The 24,704-nt window shown below is 43.7% G+C and overlaps 1 protein-coding gene across 1 annotated transcript in view; it reads right to left on the bottom strand.

Annotated features, from left to right (window-relative positions):
- Positions 1-15,124, bottom strand: part of LOC311238881 (uncharacterized protein) — a gene marked incomplete at its 5' end in the record, with an annotated part of 52,655 nt that extends 37,531 nt beyond the window's left edge. The window contains 2 exons of the mRNA XM_084327080.1: positions 3,818-3,890; positions 15,043-15,124. Coding sequence (XP_084183206.1) covers positions 3,818-3,890; positions 15,043-15,124 — 155 coding nt within the window. The remainder of the gene's footprint in view (positions 1-3,817; positions 3,891-15,042) is intronic.
- Positions 15,125-24,704: the final 9,580 nt, after the last annotated feature.

The following is a 24,704-nucleotide window of genomic DNA, read 5'->3' as shown; positions in this document are numbered from 1 at the left end:
TCAACGCCGGAGACGCTGGGTTCGAGTCCAGCTCTCGGTGTTGCTATCAGCTTGGCTGGTCGTTCATACTAACACAATTGGCAGTGTTAGGGGTGGGAAAGCTGATGGGTGGGTTCTGGGCGTTGTGGACAGCGACCCCTACAGTTCGGTAGGGGCGCCTGCACAGCGAGGGTAGGATCTGGAGGTAGTGTGACCTTCCACACGTTACACTCTCCCGGTGAGAATCTGCGCTGCCAGGCTGGCTGCCGGCTGGCTGCACATGCGTCGGAGGAAAGCATGTGACAGTCTCCGGCCTCCCGGACCAACAGTAGGGGGGAGTGCGCAACAACCAGGAAGGGGGTTGGGAATTGGCATAACGACTAACAGTGGGATGGGAGAAAAATCGGAAAAAGGAAGGGAATTTATTAAAAATAATAATAATAATAACCAGTTCAACACAGGTAACCACTTTTGCTTAATTTCTTTGATGGCTCAAATGTATGCTCTAGTCCAGTGGTTCCCAAACCTCTCCTCGAGACACCCCAGCCGTTCCATGTATTTGTTAAATTCCACCACCAGCACACCTTTATTCAACTAATAAAGGGCTAGTAAAGTTGAATCAGGTGTGCTGGTCAGGGTTTCCGTTAGAAAAAATTGTTGCCGGTCTCCGTGACCTGCAAGATTTCAATCTACCGGACAAATGAGATTAATTCCGGTCATAGTTTATTGAGCTTTAAAACAATTTATAGGCAGACTATATAAAGAATGTCATCCTCAAGGCATGTAGATTTATAATATTATTATTTAAAACTAGGCTACTTTTGCGTATACAGTCATTAATATATTCCAAATAAAATAAGTCCCTCGATACTCCGTGCTGCTGCTGACTTGAAATAAAATAGACCGCGTATGTGGGCAGTCGGTCCGACACTAAACAGCAGTCTGTTATAATCACATTTTTATGAGCTAACGAATTCCGTTATATTGGACATTTGTATTAATTATATCAAGCGAAGAACAGAAATTTTGCAGAGAGAGACGGCAACGTTATCGTGGCCGGGTTTGCGTGATGTATTTCTCCACCTCCCAACGACTTGGTGCTGGTCATAATGTCCGGTGAAAACAACTCCCTCCAAGCACAACTTGATCACCCGAACCGTACCAAAACAGGCCAAAATTAAATAGCCCATGCGACGAACGATTCATTACATTCGTTTCATCGTTGCTCCACCAAGCAGCCGGTCCAACAATGAAAGCTGTTATCAGCGCGAGCCGGCAGCAGTTAGTTTGCAAGAAGCATCCAGCTGCAGACCCGCAGAGCAGCTTTCCAGGTCTGGGGACCGCACTGTGCCAGCAAAGCTGGTGGGTTATGTGGGTCTGCAGCTGCATGCCTTCCGCAAATCCAGCAGCAAGCTCTCGCTGAGCGAAGCAACGACAACAAACGCAATGATTGTTTCGTTCACCCAACTCCAGCCCATCCAAATACAATTCAAATAATCAAACTGTGCCCAGAGGGAACTATTTTCACCGGACACTATGACCGGAGAGATTAAATATGTCGGACTTCAACAGATTTTGCCGGCCAAATACCGGTAATTACCGGCTAACGGAAACGCTGGTGCTGGTGGTGGAATTCAATTTAACAAATACATTGAACGGCTGGGGTGCTTCGAGGAGAGGATTGGGAAGCAAAAGTCTAGTCGATTTTGTGTTTTGAGCACAAAGATCTAGCCTCTTTATTTTGCTCTCAAAGTGCACCAGATTGATGCATTTAACTTTAAAATGTCGATTTGTATTAAAAAAATAGATTCTCATTTACATGCCTGGAAGAGCTCAAAAATGTAAATGTCAAATGATATTTTAGGGTCCTTTTTTAAGAAACACTCCTCAATGCAGGGCTGTACAGTGCGAGATATATGTTGCACGTGCTACAGCAACATCGGTCTGTGCGATAAATGGATTTACTTCAGTAGCACTGGTGCGATAGGCATTCGGTTCATATCGATACTCTTATTTTGAAAATCCTGTGGCAAGTCTCATCTCCGCAGAAGCGCAGCTCCAGCCATAATATCTATGGCTCCGGCAGCCAACAACGTTTGGTTCATATCAATACTCTTATTTTAAAAATCCCATGGGAGAGTCGTATCCGCTCGGCTCACAGCACAGCGCAGTAGCGTCTGGAACACACATTGCAACATATCAAGGCTAGTGTGACTATTTCGCGACCCAAAACAAATCCCTGCTGTTTTATTCCGCAAGGGGGTCAAATGCATCCAACATGCTTTGCAATCCTCACCATTCCTTTATGACCACGTCGTGTTAAAGATCGAAATTAACATTACGTTAGCGTAAGGCACTAACAACAAGCTGTTCAGAGCCATATAGAGAGAACAGCAGACGGGCAGAGTGAGGACTGGGAAGGAGGGGGGAGGAGGCAGGCATTCTCCCTTCTTTGTGTGTGTGCGTTTGGAAAGATCAGATGAAGTCAGAGTATATTATATTGATAGTAAATGTACTATGGGTGGACAGATAATGTTGATATTTAAACATAAAAAATACAATACATAATAAATGTATTCATGATCATCATGCAACATAAAACAATTGCAGGAACGGTTTGAGAGGGGAAGGGGTTTTAGGTTGCATGTTGTGAGTGAAAATATACCTAATTAAAGTTTAAAGCTCAATATATCAAAACGTGGCACTTTACAGTGAACAGGAGGTATATTTGTATTAAAAACAATAGATTGTTTTTCCTTTAAAAGTCTGGAAGAGGTAAAAAAAATGTCAAATGATATTTCCGTTGCCTTTTTTGAGTTGATCTAAATGTTACTGATTGTGTTAAATTGGCTTATGATATCATCTCATATCGATTGCAGGCACCTGCATCGTATCGTGGCAGATATCGGCAAATATCGTATTGTTGTCCAAAGAATCGATATCGTATTGTATCGTGATGAAACTGGTGATTCGAGTCCATACATCCAACACCAAATCCCATAATTCCTTATGATTGATTGAAAAGTTTATTAACAGATTGCAGAATGGGTACAGTACAGTACAGCTCAATACATACAATTGTTAAGGGGATGCAGACCAGAGAAAGACTTTCGTCTTGTTTACATCAGGGTCCCCCATTTTCAATTCATCATAACATATATGACATACATGACATACAGATAGACAGTACTGTCTGCTACATCTATACATTTATGACATATCAGATTTGCAAATACAGTACTGTTTGTGATACAAAAGTGTCCAGAAAAGGAGTGTATATACATTTGGCATAGAAACTGTACATTGGAGGAGGTTGGTTGGGTGGGGTGGGGTTGGGTGAGGGCTGTACATTGGAGGTGGGGGGGGGGTTGGGAAGGGGACACACACACATTTTACACTGTACATTGGAATATTGACAAAGCCTTACTTGGTCATTTACTGTACAACTAGGTTAGGACATTTGTAGGGGCCAGTTTCGAATTACACGTAATGTGTCTGGGTGTGTAACGTCAACTTGTCAGCAGGAAAATGACAACCAAACATGGCACTGCAACTAAACAACACAAATACAACAGGCACATTTGTGACTGTTACAAATATAACACGTTTTATACTTGTGCTACAAGATTTTGGCCTGTGCTACTAAACGATCAACCTCTGTAGCACCAGAGCTATGTGCAAAAAAAGTTAACGTACAGCCCTGAAACGGACACCCTGAACAGAACAGTACAGCAGATAAGCTGACAACGTATTACATACATGTCATCACTAACACAACACACATATATAATGATATATCAAGTATATACACAGTAAATAGTAATGTAAACAATCTCACGTGAAAGAGTGAATGCACGTCTCGACTCGAGGCGGAGTGAAAGAATTAAAACTAAAATGGCCGCTCGGCAACACTGGATCAAGCACGTCATATCCGGTCAGCGATAGCAGTGAGACGCTGCCCTCTAGTGGCCGGCGATAAAACTATTCACTTCAAAGAAGCAGTAAGAGCGTAGAACTCCTCTCAAACACTCTCATGCAGCTAGAAAACACATGTCAGTCACTACCTGACGAGCCTCCATCACCAGGAGCAGTGTTGCAGTGCTGGTATAACTCGGTATAACGGCGTTATACCTCGCTCACTGAGGCTGAAGTATGCGCAATCGCGCACGGAAATGTTCCCGCGTGTACGCGCAGTCACGCACACAAAAATCCGCTGTTCCCATTCGTTGTAACTAAGTACCGGCTCGGCGCGGCCACCGTTTTTACATACCAAAAGCACAGGTAGACTGTAGGCTGACCAAACGTCCTCTTTTGCCCGGACATGTCCTCTTTTCACGCCCTGTCCGGGGCGTCCGGGGGGGGGTTTATTAATTCATCGAAATGTCCGGGGTTTCACTGTTTTTCAGTTTCAGTTTCACGGCCCTTTGCGAGCATCTGAAGGCTCGGGGCTGCATTTTTCGCCGAACATATAAATTACCGAATAAAGCGCTATTCGTTGCCGTTCGAATGCCATCTGGATCGCCAAAATCCGTGCCTCGGTTCTCGAGTTACATGCCGATATGTCAGGCATGCGACTTTTTACATGGCATTATCCAACCGGACTCCCGGAGAAGCATGCAGCTGCAGAGCCGCAGAGCCAGCGGCGCTCTCTGGGCCGCGCGCTGACGGCCGCGCTGTGAGGCAATAGTATCCAGCTGCAGGACGAGAGCACCAATACTCTCAGGACCGCAACACTTTAAGGACCCACACTAGGACCCTTGCTTCCATTGGCTGATTTGGGTCACATGACCGTCCCACCCAATGGCTGAATTGGAGTATTGCACTGCAGGATTGATTGATTGATTGATTGATTGATTGATTGATTGATTGATTGATTGATTGATTGATTGAAAACTTTATTAACAGATTGCAGAATGGGTACAGTACAGCTAAATACATACAATTGTTAAGGGGATGCAGACCAGAGAAAGACTTTCGTCTTGTTTACATCAGGGTCCCCCATTTTCAATTCATCATAACATATATGACATACATATAATATAATGCAGGACCTGTTGCAGAGGTCTTTATTCGGCATGCAACGACACTCAATGTTTTAGTGGTACACACAGCGGTTAGTTTTATTTTTTATTTTTTAGCACACACACCGGAACACACACGCATGCATTGTCTCTTTAGAATCGCCGATGCGATTCGTCTCTGCGATTAACCCATCCCGTCGTCCTTCCCCCCCAAGGGCAGCCGGGAGCAGACAGGCGTCAACGTGAGCCGCGCCAGGGGACCAATCCAAGTGCTTCTGTCCGTCTTCGTCAAGGACGCCACAGCGTTAGCGATCTGTTGTTGTGCATGTTTTTCCATTGGGTTTATCTTATCAGGGGGGAAACCCTTGCGAGCACGGGGAGAACATGCAAACTCCACACAGAAAGGCCTGGGAGATACCCCACCTGAGTACCTGGCATCATGGAAACCTGGTCCCCAAGCGGGAATCGAACCCTGGACCTTCTTGCTGTGAGGCGACAGTGTTAACCACTACACCACCGGGCCGCCCACATGACATACAGATAGACAGTACTGCTACATCTATACATTTATGACATATACCAGATTTGCAAATACAGTACTGTTTGTGATACAAAAGTTTCATACGCTGCTACCTTTTTCAGCTTCTCTATTTCAAGGCATAAAAAAAAAAAAAAATCTGTGCCAAAAAAAACTGCGCATGCGCACGCGCGCACGCGCGCACGCGCGTGGAGCGCTTGACCTACTGTCAATTTGCGACTGCACCACTGACCAGGAGGACGGGGCTCACAAGTCAGTCCCACTAGACCTAGAGGACATGAGCAGCACAGAGGACTGGAGGCAGCAGCCGAGACCCTTCCCCCACCGAAAGCCACCCGGTCAGCGAGACATTACCACAGCAGGGAGCCGGCGGGATGGAATCAACACAGCCCCTGGCCCCTGCCCCCTCCCCACGGAATTTCACCACCAGACGGAATCAACACAGACGCTAGCAGATGAACCAGGGCATGACAAAGAATCACACCCACCCCCCCCCCCCCCCCCCTCCCACACACGGACCAAATAATAACAACACAGCCACCCCCCTCCCGTCGCGGGACACCCACCTTGATCAAAGGATCCCCCACCCCCCCTCCGGACATCACAAGGAAAGAAGATATTACCTACCTGGGTTCCATCCTAGAGGCAAATCTTTCCTGTGACAAAATGGCATCCAATGTAATAAAAAAAAGTCAACCAACGAACTCGATTCTTGTACCGGATCTCCTCACTGGTAAACAAGAATACCCTGAAGACTCTGGCAGGAGCACTCATTCAAGGGTACTACGACTATGCTTGCACCTCATGGTACCAAAGCACCTCAAAGGCGCTAAAACAAAATTACAAACATCTCAAAACAAACTGGTCAGACTACTGCTTGACCTTACTCCTAGAACCCACCTCACCCCTGCCCACTTTGACAACCTAGGATGGCTTAGAGTAGACGACAGAGTACAGCAACTTGCAATGGATTACACTACATGACCAAGGTACCCATGTACATGTCAAAATACTTCCCAAAGGTCAGTGAATACCACGATCACAACACCAGAGGGAGCTCCACAAATCATGTTAAACCCAGATTCGGCTCAAACAAGGGACTAAACACGTTTCACAATTATGCCACATCAATGTGGAACGCCCTACCCAAAGCTGTAAAGGAATGTGAATCACTACCCACTTTCAAAAACACTCTCAAAAAACACCTACGGGAGACTGCAATTCGAAACTGGCCCCTGTAAATGTCCTAACACAACCCCCTCCAATGTACAGTAAAAATTACCAAGTATGGTCTTGTCAATATTCCAATGTACAGTTTTGCTTGTACAGTTGAACAGTGTCCCCCACCCACCCAACCTCCCCCGAGTCCCCCCACTCCTACCCAACCCCCCCCCCCCCCCCCACCCAACCACCTCCAATGTACAGTTTCTACGTCAAATGTATATACTTTTTCTCTGGACTCTTTTTGTATCACAAACAGTACTGTATTTGCAAATCTGGTATGTCATAAATGTATAGATGTAGCAGCAGTGATGCAGTCGTAATATGGGAACTGCCCACACGCCACGTGCACGCGCGCTCCCGCGCACGCGCATACACGTGCCCTCAGTTGCGCACAGAACAGATGATTATTATGCATAACAATGTTTTAAATGTAATTGTAGTTACAATTTCTTTAATTGAATTAACTTAAACTAGAAAAGTAAATACAAACTAAATTAACAATGTAACTTAGAGATATTTTACAGACTGAAGCACAACTTGTCTCATAAATCAAATCAAATCAAATTTATTTATAGGGCCCGACAACACACGTTAATGTCCCCATGGGCCGTACAGGTCTTCTTTAAACAAGTCAAGAAGAAAACATAACAATAAGTCAAGAACAGAACAAGAACACCATAAGGTCCAAACATTTTTAGATTAATGCAAATAAATGAAAGAATGCAAGCACTCCCAGACATACCCAGACAAAGAGATTCAATCATCAGGAGGGATAGGAACCAGTATGGAGGTGGTGTCTGTGTGTATATACACAAAGATACCAAATTCAGCAACCGTACTGACCTTAACCATGACGAGATTGAAACTGTATGGATTGAAATCTTATTTGAAAGGGCAAAATCAGTACTAATAGGCACAATCTATAGACCACCAGAACAGAGTGGCTTTTATGACACACTTGATGGGTGCTTAACTGGGGTGGAGGGCATAGAAAAAATTTAACACGGATATGCTACGTAAAGCAGCACCCGTCTTCAAGGCCTTCAGTAGATTTTCTGATCTGCACGGTTTCAGCCAGCTAATCACCCAACCCACAAGGGTGTGTGAATCAACCCAGACTACCATTGACCTCATCCTGACCTCCGACAAGTCCATGATCTCCAATAAAGGGGTGATAGCATGCGGGTTAAGTGATCATTATATGATATTCTGTTCCCGCAAAAAGCTAAAGCAAAAGGCTGGCTGTCACAAAACGGTCACATCTAGAGACCTCAAAACGTACTCTAGCGAGGCCTTTAACCTTGAACTGAAGAGCCTGGACTGGTCAGATGAACTCAATGGTACACTGGTTGAAGAAACCTGGCTTGGCTTTGTAATGGGAATTATTAAAGGACAAACGATGAGCCGTTTACATTAATCATTCTGAGTCATTATTAATAATAATAAGAAGGTTTATTTAATAAAGAAAGTTCATGACAGCGTGGCCACGCTGCCAGGCCAGTCACCCGCCAGAGACAGACATGTTTACCCCCTAGCGTCTGACAGGGGACTGACCTAGAGGCCTCGTCAGACATACAATTGAATACATGAAATTACATAGAAGAAAACAAAATGGCTGGTTAGAGAAATTAATAATACGACTATGTTATGGCTAAGCCTGGAAGGAAAAACAGCTCCATCTTACAGTTCCCATGACCTTGGGTTATGGCTCTATGGCTGGTAGAAACAGCAACTTCGTTACGACTGAGAGAATGATAGAGTAATCTTAAAGAGACATACACACATTAACCAGTAAATCTGGTTGGACTGAAACTCAAGCTGTATGACATGATAAAATAACAGAGACTCATAATGACATGATAATATATTCCACGACAGTTCCCTCCTCTTGATAATTATTAATCACAATCATTATCATTTCATAAAGACAACAAAAAATATTATCATTCAAACACAGATTATAATAACCCAGCAAAAACTATTTTTATTATCTAAAAAACAAAAGGTCCTCTGCATAGACCCCGTGTCACGTGCAAAAGAGAAGTTGTCATAACAGCAGCCATCATTAGCGTCTCTTTGCAAATGCCCAGACGGTGGTTGCAGGCAGGGCCGCCTCAGGGGGTGTGCGAGCAGTGCGGTCGCACAGGGCCTCGCGGGAAGGGGGGCCTCGCAAAAAAAAAAAAAAAAAAAAAAAAAAAAAAAATTTTATACATTTTTTTTATTATTATTTTTTTTTTTTTTTTTTTTTTTTGCGAGGCCCCCCTTCCCGCGAGGCCCTTTTTCATCACAGACCTAAAATCTAGTTTTGCTTATATGCTTATATATTTCACATTAGACACGTTTGTAGAATGTGTCTGACTTGTTCCTGGGTCTGCAGTCCTGCAGCTGCAGACATACTCACTATTGGAGCTCAGCCTCTGGAGTTCTGCAGCAGCATTGGTTTCAACGAAGGGAGTGGTTTTACTTACATCATGTGTAGACAGTGTAGTACGCCGGCAGCGTGAGTCGGCTGCGTTTGACATTTTCGCCCGTGCAGCTTTTGACTATGCTTAGTTATGCCCAATAGCCAAGACGAAGAAAGAGGTCGGTCATTATCAGTCGGTCGGTCAGCAAGGAACGTTGACGAAAGGCCTCTCGCTAACGGGACAAATGGCCAGAGCCTTTCATGGTATAGCCATGTCGGCTAGTAGCTAGCTTAGCTAAATGCTAACTAGCGTTAGCTAACCTAGCGAGGCGAGGCGAGTGGATGTCTTTTCAAAAGAAGGAGAAGAGAACTTGTGAGCAGATAAATCTGTTAGGCAGCAATACGCCGAAATTACACCGTGGGGCCAAGAAAGTCTCCTTCCACGTTGATACTGCGTTATGGTGAGTCAACTTATGATTATATACCCGCCGTGGACCTGAGTCACCTGACCCTATCTCTCTTTCTCTCTCTGGAGCCAAACTGGTCGACTAGCTAATACTACTAGTAGCTAACTGTGTGAGCTAACTGTTAGCCAGTTAGCTGTTTAGCGTCAGCTGGGAACGTTCGTTTGATGCTATCAGTTAGCCTTGAGAATAGCAGGCCCTTTGACAGAAGATGTAGTCGGGCCTGCACCATGACAAGGCTCTGGCCATAGCTTCTTTTTGTCCCGCCAGCGAGAGGCCTTTCGTCAACGTGGAGACCTGTGCGGCCTTTCGCCCTGCGTTCATCGTGCAGGTAACTTGGATTAATGAAAATGTCATGATGACATTACCCCACTCTTCCTTCCTTCCCCTCCCGAATGTTTTGTTAATAACGATGTTTTTTTCCAGGCAAAACATATGCTACTTCACAACATTTGGAGATACGACATGTGCTGTGTGTGAATGGTCGTTTGTGTAGCTTGGGTAGCGTTGGGCCGTTGGCCAAAGCTGTGTGTCACGTGGCCTGGTGTCACAGTACCTGGCTAGCCTATTTAGCTGATGTCGGCCATTGGCTCCTTGTTGCTTTGGTTTCTCTGTTGACCCTCTTCTTGTTGGATTTAAGTGTTGATCTTTGTCCTTTTGAATCTCTCATACATGCTATAGTCTCTCTCTAACACACACACACACATGACAAACACACATGTTCTCTCTCTCTCTCTCTCTCTCTTTCTAACACACACAGTCTGCCTATGGCGGCCTTTCTCGATGGCTAGGCTGTGCTCAAGGATCTTCAGTCACAGTGCTCAGGTATTCTGCCACTGTGTACTCTCTGTTTAGGGCCAAATAGCATTTCAATTTCTTTCCAATGTGTCTCTCTCTCTCTCTCTCTCTGTACACTGTATATTGACTGTAGAACGGGAGCTCTCTCTCGCTCTCTCTTTTGCTATATGTTGACTGTATCATGCCCCGCCTCGGGCAGCGCTATTATTGAAGAATATGTTGACTGTATAAAAAAAAAAAAAAAAAAAAATATATATATATATATATATATAATTTTTTATTTATTTTTTTACCTTGGGGGGGGGGGGGGGGGGGGGGGCCTCGCGTTAAATCTCGCACAGGGCCTCGCATTTCTCCCAGGCGGCCCTGGTTGCAGGATTCAAGGGTACAGTCCAGCCTCTGGTTTTGTCAAGGCCATACTTCTCCCACCACCAAGCTGAAAAATTGAAATCACAAAAGAAAACACAGGGCAGTACCTTGCAAGACAGACTGCGCTCACGAAATATAACACTGGGTGCATTACTAGAAGACAAAAACATTCTCACAAAACTCATAGCGAAAACAGAATACAGACTGCATTCTCCGGGAGATAGCCAAAACAAAACAAAAACAATTTGCAGACTCCTCACAAAGAATGAAAAAATAACTGGTTACTATTGCAATGCACAACACATTAAAAAATCTCCACCTGAATCAAAGAAAGTTCATTACACCATTACCTAACATCTTTTAGGACGATACTGTAATATCTGCATGTATTGTGGTTCAAACCTAAGCATTGTGGGTAAAACTTGCCTCATCCCGGAAACGGTCTCTTCTCCCTCCCCCGGTCGCTGGTCCAAGCACCCCCCCTCTGCAGTCCATGTATGCCGTGGCTCGGTCCTGATGATCCTCCCCTCCGATGCAAGGAGCCTGTCCGGTGAATGGCTTAGACCAGCTGGAAACTGTCTCTAAGATCTTTATCTCAGGACCACTGATCCTATCAGACTGGAGTCAGCTGTCGGTTGATGGTCTTAGCGCCCCATCGTTCACTAGCCGATAGGCCCTCTGCCTCCTAGTTCTGGAGCAGATTGGGACAGCTTACTTTCACAGAAACCAGCTGTAGTCGGTCCCCCCACTCAGGCCCTTGGTTGTGGCCCTGATGGAACAGGCCTGCTAGAAACTGTCTCAGTGTCCATGCTGTAGCTGCAGAGTGGAGCTCTGGTCCAGTAGATTAGCTGGGCCAGCTTGTCTCCCCGTAATCAGCTGTAGTCGGTTCCCCCGTCAGGTTCTGCTGGAAACCGTCTCACAGATCTGATGGTCACGGAGTACTGTCCATGTGTCACCGCTGTAACTGCAGAAGCCTGGTACAGACAGTGGTCCTCTGCGCGTCCTCCTCTTGGTCAGAGATGGGTGCCCGGACCGCAAGGAGAGTGAAGAGACCGTTCAGCGCGACCCCACCACAGAAAAAAGAAAGAAAAAACCATCAGTACATAGCTCAAATACAACTGAGGTTTTTGACCTAGGCTTTCTGATACTTATTGTTATGGGAGATTTATAATATAATATGAGCAATAACTTGTAATGTTATCAGTACATGGCTCAAACACAACTGAACACAATCACGTGCACTCCTGTGACATACGAATAAGATTAAAGAGAGAAAGAAAATAAAGAATTAATAATAAAAAAAACTGTATTCTGAAGCTGGACGAAGGTCATTCAATCACACTGTCACTCAGGGGTGACATGTTGTAGTTCTCACCTCCTTACCAGAGGACAGGTCTAAGACTGAACTGAACTTAAAGGGGAGACACTGCAGGTGAACTAATATATATCACACTGAAACTTCCCCAGTTCACTACTTACATTAAGACACTACTTTTTTTTTTTTTATCACAATTGTATGTTCAAACATGCACATGAGGCCTGATCTACTTAAATATGCACTAATTTGCATATAATTCCAGGACAGAAATCTGAACATTGGATAAAGCCATTTTCAAAATTATAGCTCCATTTTGTCGACATATTAGAGCCAAAGGGGATTTTGGATATCTCTTTTTATCACTCCATAAATCATAATATACTCCATTCAGTCATTGTTATGGCAAAATTCCATACTATGCCAAATCAGATATGAATAGAACTGGACAAACCAAATAAACAAAAAATAAAAAACCCACTCTCGCTGGCAGTGTGCTAAACATCCTGCCTCTGAACCACTCCTTCTATCGCCCTTTGCTGCTTTCCCAGTTCCCTTTTCAATAAATATGACAGGATCTCAGCTAGTGGGGTTCTCTACCTAGGCATAAGTGACCATTGCCCCACAGTTTTAATTTTAAATCTTTTATCAACGAATCATTTTTTTAGATGACCTTCTTCGTTCTGGAGACCCTCAACATTGGCTTTCTTTCAGGCAAATTATAGGAACAAATGTACTGTTCTGCGGGCAAGGCTGACTACTATGGCTGCTTTACAAGGAAAACAAAACGGATCTATGAGCAATAACTTGTTCTGAGGCCAAAGTTTGAAATAAGGAATGGAAGATAGTTTTAATTCCTCACACTGATCAATTGATAAGGAATGCGCAGTTGGTAATCAGACCATGTAAACAAATGTCCGATCACCAAGTGAGAGCGATCTTTCGTTCGGCAAGACAGTTAATACACACATATGACGTGGAAGGAGCTGGAACATCACCCTGAGGATTGGCTGAAATGACTATTATGGCTGCTTTACAAGGAAAACAGAACGGATCCCATAACAATGTCACTTATGGCCTTATAGCAAGGATCAACATAGATCATAACCAAATTGTTTTGACTGGCTAATGTGTGCCTCTCTTAAAGAGAAACGCACATACTACGCTGATACCTGATGACAGCGCCCTCTCATACAATACCAAAATCTTTAAAGAGGACTGTTGTTCATCGTGCCATCAATCATTGGAATAACTGCCCACTGAACATAAGTAAATTGAATAGTAAAGTGTCTTTCAAATACCACCTAAGAATGCACTACTTAAATATGTGAGCTGATGTTGATAATGATGTCTGCCCCCCCATTATACCTGTCTCTCCCCCCAATATATATATATACACATAACATATATATATACATATATATATATACAGTGGCTTCCCCTCGCCACAATGTATAGCAAAATAAAGACCAAAATATACACTATCTCTATTGGAATGGAGACTTCAGCTCAGGCGACAGCTAATGGGGATCCTTTTCAACAATAAACAATATGACTTGCTGCACAGGATAAACTAGGGATGGGCAAAAATAATCCAGATCGATTGATCACATGATGTACTCGAGTACTCGTGGAGGAAAACGCTGTACAAAATAAACTTATTTTCCGGTGTTTTAGACTTTTATTTTGAAGCCCACCGCTCCGTCTTTTCCGGTGTTCTAGACTTTTATTATGAAGCCCACCGACCGGACCGGAAGTATTGTTGTGTGATTATCACGACAGCCGCTTTGTATTCCCTTGTAAACGATAACGAACCAGAGCCGCGTTGGGAACCCTGTTGGTAAAAGCAATGACGCCTGCCGCGGACGTCAAGTTGATAAAGTTCCTATAATAACTTTACGAAACGTGTGAAGACATTTTGATCGACTTCTTTTTTTTTAGTTCATGTTATTAGATTAAGCACTTATTGTATACACATGAAGCACTAGATAGACTATTTGTTTAGTTCAATAGTTGTTCTTAAAGAAACATTCCCATCAGGCACCTCGCGGAACCCCTGTGTGCCCCGTGTTGTGCAGGCAATCTACCCGTTATGTCAGTCCTTTGACCACCCGCTTATTGTAAACAATCATGCATGCACTTGTTTTAACGTTATTCTGTGTCGTTAGCCACGCTATATGTTGTATTCATTTTGTTAGCTATTTAGCCAATGTTGTTATCACTGAACGAACACCACCAAAACGTTACTGATCTCTAATCCTCATTTAGCAGCCCAATTTCTCCGGCAGTAGCTATGTATTGATCACAGACACAAGTGTCAATCTATGTAAATATTGATGAGTATTTTGGTGGCTGATACAATGTGATGATGAGCAAAAACAGTCCAGCTCTACTGTCAATAACAAGATACTAACTGACGTAAATGCACCCATGGCAATGTCAACACACACAAACGATGCAGATAAACACAAACGATGCAGATAAACACAAACGATGCAGATAAAATAGCAAATTGTTTATCCCCTATCACAGCGTGCGTGCATGTAAACGTGTGTGTGTGTGTGCCTACACAGACAGAGGAAAATATTTCTATGTAATATAACAGCGTGCACAGCCTGTGCTACAGTATGCACTTGTTTTATTCTATCCTGTATTTAATAAAAATAATTACCCATATTTGTGCCTTTATGGCTGCTCTCTTTTTTTTTTTTTTTTATGTTGATTCAAAACAGGGTATATATTGAAATGTATTTAAATCCCAGTCTCAAAGGTATACCTAAACCCTATACACTTTATGATCACTTTGGAGCTACTAATACAAATTTCAGAAGGCCCATTGTCAGTGATTTGTTCACATGGCCTTAATATATTGCTGTACCTGTATCTCCATCGATCTGTGTGCGTGCATGTGAGTGTGCGCTATACTTTGCCTGAGCTCAGGTCGATGTCTCCCCGCCGTGCGTCCAGCCAATGCGCTGTGGGCCCGTCCCGTCCTGCACCTCCGCACGCCATTGTGCTTTTTTCTTTACACCAATGCCCGGCGCACCGGAGTTGATGGTCGCCGGCGAGACCAGCGGATAGGAGACGGGACGGCCGGTGGCGGTGACGCACACGGAAAGACACCGAGCCCAAAATCCAGCCCCGGGCACACCGTGGGAGAAAAGACAGAAAAACAGATTCTTAGCTTCTCCCGTCATGACCCCACAGGCCCCCCTTTCTGGCCCCTCTAAACTGTCCACATTTTCCATTTTCTAGGTAAACACAAACCAAACAGAAAATAAAAGACAACAAATAAACACCCACAATAAAATATGTGGCAGACAAATCGTTTCCTCTGAACACTTTTGAGAAAAAAGCTCTGTGGAGTAGCGTATCACGCCTGTTATTTCGGATACGTATCACGCCTGTTATTTCGGATACAATGCCCCTATCCTATTTCTTTTCAGAAAAACTGCAGTATGACCAGATAAGGCAGTGGAAAACTAATCACACGACATAAGCCCTGTCCCCCTATCTTTTGGCATCCCACGCACTTGGTATCCTCACGCACGGACCCTCTTCCCGCCTCTTTGTGATAACCCAAAAACAGTGCAACAACCAAAAAACCCAGAATCAGTGCCTAAAACTATTTGCCCTTTCCACTATACCCACAGTACTTTGCACACGCCTGTTATTTCGGATACAAATGTAATTCACGCCTAATTATCGGAACATACCTCTTAATTTAAAGTGTCCAGAGGAAAACCATAAAAAGGTACCCAAAAAAAAACAATACTATGTACAAATTATGTGGCCCCCAAAAATTGGTTCCTCCTGAGCACTCGGAGACAAAAAGCTCTGTAAACAGCGTACAGCCCGAACATACCCCTTAAATCCCAGTACTCAAGGAAACACAGGGGGGTTACACACATTATCCTATATTCAATACCCCACTCACATAATTACTTTATAGATAGAAACAAAAAACGCTTTTAAACAGAATGGCTACTTTATACTTAACCGCTTTTAAACAGAATGGCCACTTTATAAATAACCGCTTTTAAACAGAATGGCTACTTTATACATAACCGCTTTTAAACAGAATGGCCACTTTATAAATAACCGCTTTTAAACAGAATGGCTACTTTATAAATAACCGCTTCTAAACAGAATGCTCCACGCGCTCCCATGGATTCTAGCCGTAGTTGGCAGCCAAACGGACGCTAGCAGGCGGTTCCTCACTCCCTTCCCATAATTTATGCGGGGGAGTATTGAGGAGAAGAAAGCGCTTTCCCTGAAACCCAAGATTTCAACCTGCCCGCATAGCGCCTCGGCTCGCGGCCAACTCGACCCCCATCGCTCTAAAATATATATTAACCTAATTAAAGAAAATACCCCATAATTCTTCTCGTCGTCAACATATTTTATTATACTCGTGGTAGGCCCCCGCACCCCGTCTATAAGGCACGAGCCTAATCCCTGCCTAATACATTCGGGACGTACCAAGATTGAGAAACTATAGAAAAAACCATCGCCAGTCTACCAAGCACAGTAATACACCAATACAATGAAAAAAAACAACCACTGCAGAGCACATAGTAATATACATTTAAAAAATAGCTCTGACCGGCACCATGTTCTAGTTTAGACCTCTAATTATAAATTTAAAAACAAAAAATGTTTTAAACAGAAATCAGAATGTCAACAGCTCACCGAGTGTTCCTTATCACGCGTCCCCAAGGTTCATGCCGGAGGTGACAGCCAAGCGGACGGCGCAGCTGGTTCTCTCCCCTCGGTGTCTCGCACGGAGGAGCCTCGAGACAGCGCTCCCCCGGAATTCCAGGATTCACCCTTTCTGCAGAGTCCGTTTGGCGGCCGACCTCGACACCCATCGGTTAAAAAAAAAACATCTCTCGTCGCCATCTGTAATGGGAATTATTAAAGGACAAACGATGAGCCGTTTACATTAATCATTCTGAGTCATTATTAATAATAATAAGAAGGTTTATTTAATAAAGAAAGTTCATGACAGCGTGGCCACGCTGCCAGGCCAGTCACCCGCCAGAGACAGACATGTTTACCCCCTAGCGTCTGACAGGGGACTGACCTAGAGGCCTCGTCAGACATACAATTGAATACATGAAATTACATAGAAGAAAACAAAATGGCTGGTTAGAGAAATTAATAATACGACTATGTTATGGCTAAGCCTGGAAGGAAAAACAGCTCCATCTTACAGTTCCCATGACCTTGGGTTATGGCTCTATGGCTGGTAGAAACAGCAACTTCGTTACGACTGAGAGAATGATAGAGTAATCTTAAAGAGACATACACACATTAACCAGTAAATCTGGTTGGACTGAAACTCAAGCTGTATGACATGATAAAATAACAGAGACTCATAATGACATGATAATATATTCCACGACAGCTTCAAAACCAAATTCTCAACAATACTAAACAACATGGCGCCCCTAAGAACCGCCAGGGTAAAAAATCGCGCTGAGCCGTGGATGCACACTGAAATACTGACCGCTATGAAAGCCAGAGACAAAAAATGCTCTGAATTTCATAAAAGTCAGTCAAAGCTTACCAAAAGCACGAGCAGTGAACTCCAAGCCCACGTGACTGAACTCAAACTAGAAAGAAACAGACTAAGAAATGACGTAAACTCCATGATAAAAACTGCAAAAAAAAATTTCATCAATGACAAAACTGAGGAAAACAAAAATAAACCATGTGAACTTTGGAAATTACTCAATAATCAACTAGGCTGCAGTAAAAAACTTAAAACCAGGTTCTCAAACATAAACATAAACACGGACAACACGCTCATCACAGACAAACTGGATGTAGCCAATTACTTAAACACTTTCTTCACAAACATAGCCACAACACTGGTAAACAAACTACCCTCCCACTCAGGGCAGTATGGGGTAGAACACATAGTAGCATACTACAAGAACCTAGGCGTCCACAAAGACGATTTCAAACTGGAAATGGTAACTACAGATGAGGTACTCAATAAACTGAGCGCCCTCCAACCGAACAAGGCCACTGGCCATGACAACATCCCCTCCAAATTCCTCAGAGACTCAGCAGCCGCCATCACCCCAGTCATCACACACATAATAAACCTCTCCATAAAACAGGGACACGTCCCCAAGGACTTCAAAATAGCGAGAGTAACACCCCTGCACAAAAAGGGCAGCAAATTAGACCCAGGCAACTACCGCCCTGTTTCTATCCTTACATCCATCTCGAAAGTCATGGAAAAAATAGTATACGAACAGGTCGAAAAGTACCTTACGGATAAAAATCTAATCTACGAATTCCAATCTGGCTTCAGAACATCCCACTCCACTGACACATGCCTTCTCTATTTGAACGACCACATCAAGCAAGAGGTGGACGCGGGCAAATACTGCGGCATGGTCATGCTAGACCTACAAAAGGCCTTCGACACTGTCAATCACACCATTCTGATTGACAAGCTAAAAGCAATTGGTTTTGATAGTTTATCAGTGAGCTGGATACAATCCTACCTGGAGGGGAGAGAACAGATGGTGGAGGTAAACGGTACCCTATCCCCCCCCCCTCACAGTGAACTGTGGTTGTAGGCGCCGTAATGGAGGTCTCTTTATTATTATTCAGTATTCTAGTTTTGTTGTATTATTAGTTGTACTGTCACTTTAGGTGGTGGGCGTGCTCACGGGGGTGTGGCGCTAACGGGAGCGTCTTATGGAATTTCATTCAACTTTTCACGTTGACAGTTCACATAGGTTGACAGCTCACTGAGAGAGGGGGTGAGAGTTAGGAGAGCATATTATCTTTTGACCGCAATAACGCAATACCGCAAAGTGCAAATCGTATTTTGTTTGTCTCATGATGAAGCGAAAGAATAAATGCCTTAAAAGTATTTCCTGGACGTGGAACGGAGTTATTTCATGTCGCGCGTCAATTGTTTGAACTCCATCGCTCAGCCCCTCGGCACTATCTGTCTATGACAGTCTACTGCCGCAACATAGTCAAAAGATAATTAAGCAAGCAAACAAAAGCGTTGATAAAAGGAAATCGACAATATTGACATTACGGATTCCTCGAGTTGCCTCGGGGCGCTGATCTTGAGGGCATCACTGAGACGCTTGGATCATCGCTGCATTGGAGGAGCGCGCCATCACTTCTGAATGCTTGACACGCAGACCAGCAATAAGAAGCTAAGTAAATTGTTTTATTCAACTGTGAAGCCTTTCGTGTTAAAGAACACAGTGTGAATTAGTTACTTTGCTCGTCCATTGGGGATCGGTTTGTTGACTGGCTGCGTCGTCTTGCGCTCATGGACGTTGCGCGGCCTAAGCGGCAGCTAATTGATTGATGGATTGATTGTTCATTAAAGAGGACTGTGGATTATTGAATAATTGCACCTGAGCACATTGAAAAATGGCATCGGGAGGATCAATTGTTGATACTAATGGCTCATCAAAAACGGATGGGAAGAAAAGAGAAATTAAACTCACTGCCAAAGGCATGGCCTATAAATTGGAGACACTTCATAGTGAACGTCACGCAAATGTTCGCAAAATGAAAGGTCTTATGAAGGTATTAAAGCAGCTTATGGACGATAATGACAATGCTTCACAGGTGCAGTCTGAATTGGACAATTTGAACCAAATGGTTGAAGATACCACTCTGTTACACAAATCTGTAATCTCTTTAATTTCTGAAGAGGAACATGAAAAACAAAACGAATGGTTTGAAACAATATTAAAATGCAAAAAGGGATTCACGGATGATGTAAGGCAGTGGCTTTCTGAAACTGGGAGACAAAAATACAGTACAAGTGCCAATGTTTGTGTACATGATTCCCCCATACCTGATGAACACTGTGATGTAATTAAAGCTGATGATGATGAAATCAAACCAAGTGACAGTGTGTCAAATTCTGGAAGCAGAGGTTCAGCCTATCGAAGCTCTGCTGGGCCTAGGTCTAACATCTCAACCACGTCTTCCGCACGCAAAGCTGAATCTGACATGGCCGCTCTAATTGCAAAACAAAGGCTATTAAAAGATAAGCACGCAATAGAGCAAGAGGAAGAAGAAGAAGAGGAGCTGCTAAGGAAGAAAAGGGTACAATTAAGAACGCAGGAAGAAGAGCAAGAGGAACAGCTAAGGAAGCAAAAGGAGCAAAGAAGGAAAGAGGAAGAAGAGCAAGAGGAACAGCTAAGGAAGAAAAAGGAGGAACTAAGAAAGAAGAAGGAGCAACTTGAACTTGACATGGAAATAGCCTCAGCAGAGGCTAAAGTCAATGTGCTAAGAGGCTCTGGAGGATCTCGTATTTCAACTAATATGTCTGTTGTATCTGATGGCATGAGCTCTTATTTCCGAAGAGGACAAAGGAATGTTCAGACACTCAGTACTGAAGCACAAACCGCTACAACCACAGATCAGAATCTACAACCACAACCCGAATTGTCAAGACACACAGGGGTCAAGGGACAAAGGACGTTACAGTGCCCTCAAGCACAGCCACGGATTCAGCACCAAAGCGTTCACCCTGCACCACAACAAGCAATCAGCAGCAGCAACATAATCACTGTTTTAGAGAAACAGAATGAAATAACAGCTTTGCTAGTCCAACAACAGTCTCTTTCATTCTTGCCTAAAAGAGACATTCAAATTTACGATGGTGACCCTTTACATTTTCACACCTTCATAAAGTCATTCGAGCACAGCATTGAACAGAAGACTGACAACCATATGGACTGCCTGTACTTCCTTGAACAGTTCACTAGGGGGCAGCCTCGTGAGCTTGTCAGAAGCTGTCAGCATATGGCTCATGACCGAGGGTATGTGAAAGCTAAGGCTTTGCTACATGAGCACTTTGGGAATGGACATAGAATTGCTTCTGCCTACATGGGAAAGGCTCTTTCATGGCCACCAATAAAATCAGAAGATGTCAGAGCTCTGCAAGCATACAGTCTCTTTTTGAGAGGATGCTGCAACGCCATGGAAGAAGTGGAAATGATGTACGAGTTGGACATGTCTGCCAACATGCTAGCCATCATTAGAAAATTACCTTACAAGCACAGAGACATATGGAGAACTGTGGCCTGTGACCTGCAGGAAAGGCGTGGCCATAGAGCTAGATTTCCTGACATTGTTGACTTCGTTGAACGACAGGTGAAAATTGCAAGTGATCCAGTGTTTGGCAATATACAGGACACACCATCAGCAGCAGCACCTAAGGATGTGAGGAAGTCCAGCAATCAACCATATACAAGGGCAAAGGAAAGTAGCTATGCTACCACCACTGCAACAATTGAAAGGAAAGAGGAACCTGGAACAAAGATGGAGAGAAGCTCATCTAGTACAACGACTTGTTGGTTTTGCGGAGGTGGACACACATTGGATATGTGCTCTCTATTGGAAAGGAGGGTGCATAGCGAGAAGATTGGCTTCTTGAAGAATCATAATGTGTGTTTTGGCTGTTTGTGCATTGGGCACTTGAGTAAAGAATGTAGGCAACGCCTCTATTGCAAAATATGCAATCTCAGGCACCCTAGCGTACTTCACATGTACCACAAGGAGGAGGGAACAGATCAAAGGCCAGCCAAAAGAGAATCGGAGACAGCAGTGGGCAGTGCTCCGATCTCTGTACAATCCAGTGGTCTTACAGGGGCCGGTGAGCAGGACTGTACACTCTCTATAGTACCAGTACAGGTCAAATCTAAAAAAGGACATGTTACAATGACTACCTATGCCTTCCTGGATCCCGGTAGCTCAGCATCTTTCTGCACTGAGCGGCTGATGAGCAAGCTGAACGTCACCGGAAGAAGAACAAGTATTCTCCTTAGGACTATGGGCCAGGAGAAAGTGGTTGAAAGCCACATTATTTCAGACTTGGAAGTGGCTGCGTTAGATGGTGACTGGTTTTATGAACTCCCTGACATTTACACACAGGAAAGCATGCCAGTCCACAGAGGCAACATTCCGAGACAGAAAGACCTTCGAAGATGGCCTCACTTGGAACATGTTTACATTTCTGAGATTGACTCTGGGATTGACCTGTTGATAGGAGCCAACGTTCCCAAGGCATTGGAGCCTTGGCGAGTTATAAGGAGTGTGGACGAGGGTCCATACGCAGTCAAAACTGTGTTGGGTTGGACTGTGAACGGACCTCTCGGAAGAAAATTGGACAACCAGAATCGTCCAAAGAACGGGAGTTTGGCAAGAGACAAATCAAACCTAGCAGAGGACAGACAAGCTGCCACTTCAGAGAAAGAACTACAAGAGGATTTGAATTGAAAATTGGAAAAGAAAGAAGAGCAAACAGACGATTCTGTTGCTTCCAAGAGAGCGAGGCGGCGTGACAGAAACGTAGACAATAACATTAAGTTTGAAAGCAACAATTCTGAGGACCATCACATGGATTTCAAGCCTGTGTCCCAGGAAAAATCGAAGGACAACATCGATACAGGAAAGAAATTCAGAGCTAAAAGAGAATCAAAGAAGGAAGCACTGGCGAGTCCAAAATCGAAATGGCCAGTTGAAGATTCATACACAACTGACTCTAGGGACAAAGCAAACGATGACACTACTTCTGAAATGCCCCGTGGCTATAAGAGCCAAATTAAAACGAAGAGATGTCCAAGGAAGAGGAAGCGGTGCCGGCTCAAAGACAAAAGGTTTGCCTTCAACAGGAAAGAGAGGTGAAAAGAATAGAGAGCCGTGAGAACGTCAGAAAATGAACTTCATCAGGAAGCGGAAGAGCCATGAGGACATAGGATGTTCATATTCATTGAACCCCATCGACTGACACATAGATACACACCCATAGACTGACACATAGACATACACCCATAGACTGATACATAGATATACACCCATAGACTGATACATAGACATACACCCATAGACTGATACATAGATACACACCCATAGACTGACACATAGACATACACCCATAGACTGATACATAGATATACACCCATAGACTGATACATAGACATACACCCATAGACTGATACATAGATATACACCCATAGACTGATACATAGACATACACCCATAGACTGATACATGGAGATATACACCCATAGACTGATACATGGAGATATACACTCATAAACTGACTTTGCCACTTTGGATTACAGTTTTTTGTTTTTTCTGACTTGACTGACCTAGCGATCATAAAGATCCCTCCTTAAGGCTATGTGCTAGTAACCTCTGGCCCTAGGATACGATTAAGAAAGAAGAAAAGGACATTTGCGAGAAAATTATAAAAAAAAATCGATTTGTCAATAATTGTGCCTTATATTTAATGTTTTTCTTGTATGCTCCTACATAATTTACAATTGTGTAGTTATTACATGTGAATAATTAGGGGCCGGTAACGAAAGAAGCTATTGTTTGAGTAATTAGGGGCCGGTAACGAAAAATAACTATTGTTTGAATAATTTTATGTTTTTTCTTGTAGGCACCTACATATTTTACAATTGTGTAATTATTATATTTGAATAATTAGGGGCCGGTATGTAGGCGCCGTAATGGAGGTCTCTTTATTATGATTCAGTATTCTAGTTTTGTTGTATTATTAGTTGTACTGTCACTTTAGGTGGTGGGCGTGCTCACGGGGGTGTGGCGCTAACGGGAGCGTCTTATGGAATTTCATTCACCTTTTCACGTTGACAGTTCACAGAGGTTGACAGCTCACGGAGAGAGGGGGTGAGAGTTAGGAGAGCATATTATCTTTTGACCGCAATAACGCAATACCGCAAAGTGCAAATCGTATTTTGTTTGTCTCATGATGAAGCGAAAGAATAAATGCCTTAAAAGTATTTCCTGGACGTGGAACGGAGTTATTTCATGTCGCGCGTCAATTGTTTGAACTCCATCGCTCAGCCCCTCGGCACTATCTGTCTATGACAGTCTACTGCCGCAACAGTGGTGTTCCACAAGGAAGCATACTAGGACCACTACTGTTCCTAATTTATGCAAATGACATGTCGTCAGCTTGTGACTGCAACTTGTTCCTGTTTGCGGACGACTCAGCCCTGCTGGTCTCTGACAAGAACAAGTTACAGGTTGAAAAAACCCTCAGCTCGGAACTAGGCAAAATCTGCATATGGCTCGCCGACAACAAACTATCATTACACATGGGCAAAACAGAGTCCATTCTCTTCGGTTCAAATAACAAACTCAGCAAAACAGACGGCTTCTCAGTTACAGTGGGTGACAATATTGTCACAAGGAAAGATGAAATTACCTACCTGGGTTCCATCCTAGAGGCTAATCTTTCCTGTGACAAAATGGCATCCAATGTAATAAAAAAAGTCAATCAACGAACTCGATTCTTGTACCGGATCTCCTCCCTGGTAAACAAGAATACCCTGAAGACTCTGGCAGGAGCACTCATTCAAGGGTACTACGACTATGCTTGCACCTCATGGTACCAAAGCACCTCAAAGGCACTAAAAACCAAATTACAAACATCTCAAAACAAACTAGTCAGACTACTGCTTGACCTGACTCCTAGAACCCACCTCACCCCTGCACACTTTGCCAACCTAGGATGGCTTAGAGTAGACGACAGAGTACAGCAACTTGCAATGGG

This window comes from Notolepis coatsorum (assembly GCF_963971535.1).
Source record: "Notolepis coatsorum genome assembly, chromosome: 13".
Lineage (NCBI taxonomy): Eukaryota > Metazoa > Chordata > Actinopteri > Aulopiformes > Paralepididae > Notolepis > Notolepis coatsorum.
This window is presented reverse-complemented; position numbering and strand designations above follow the sequence as displayed.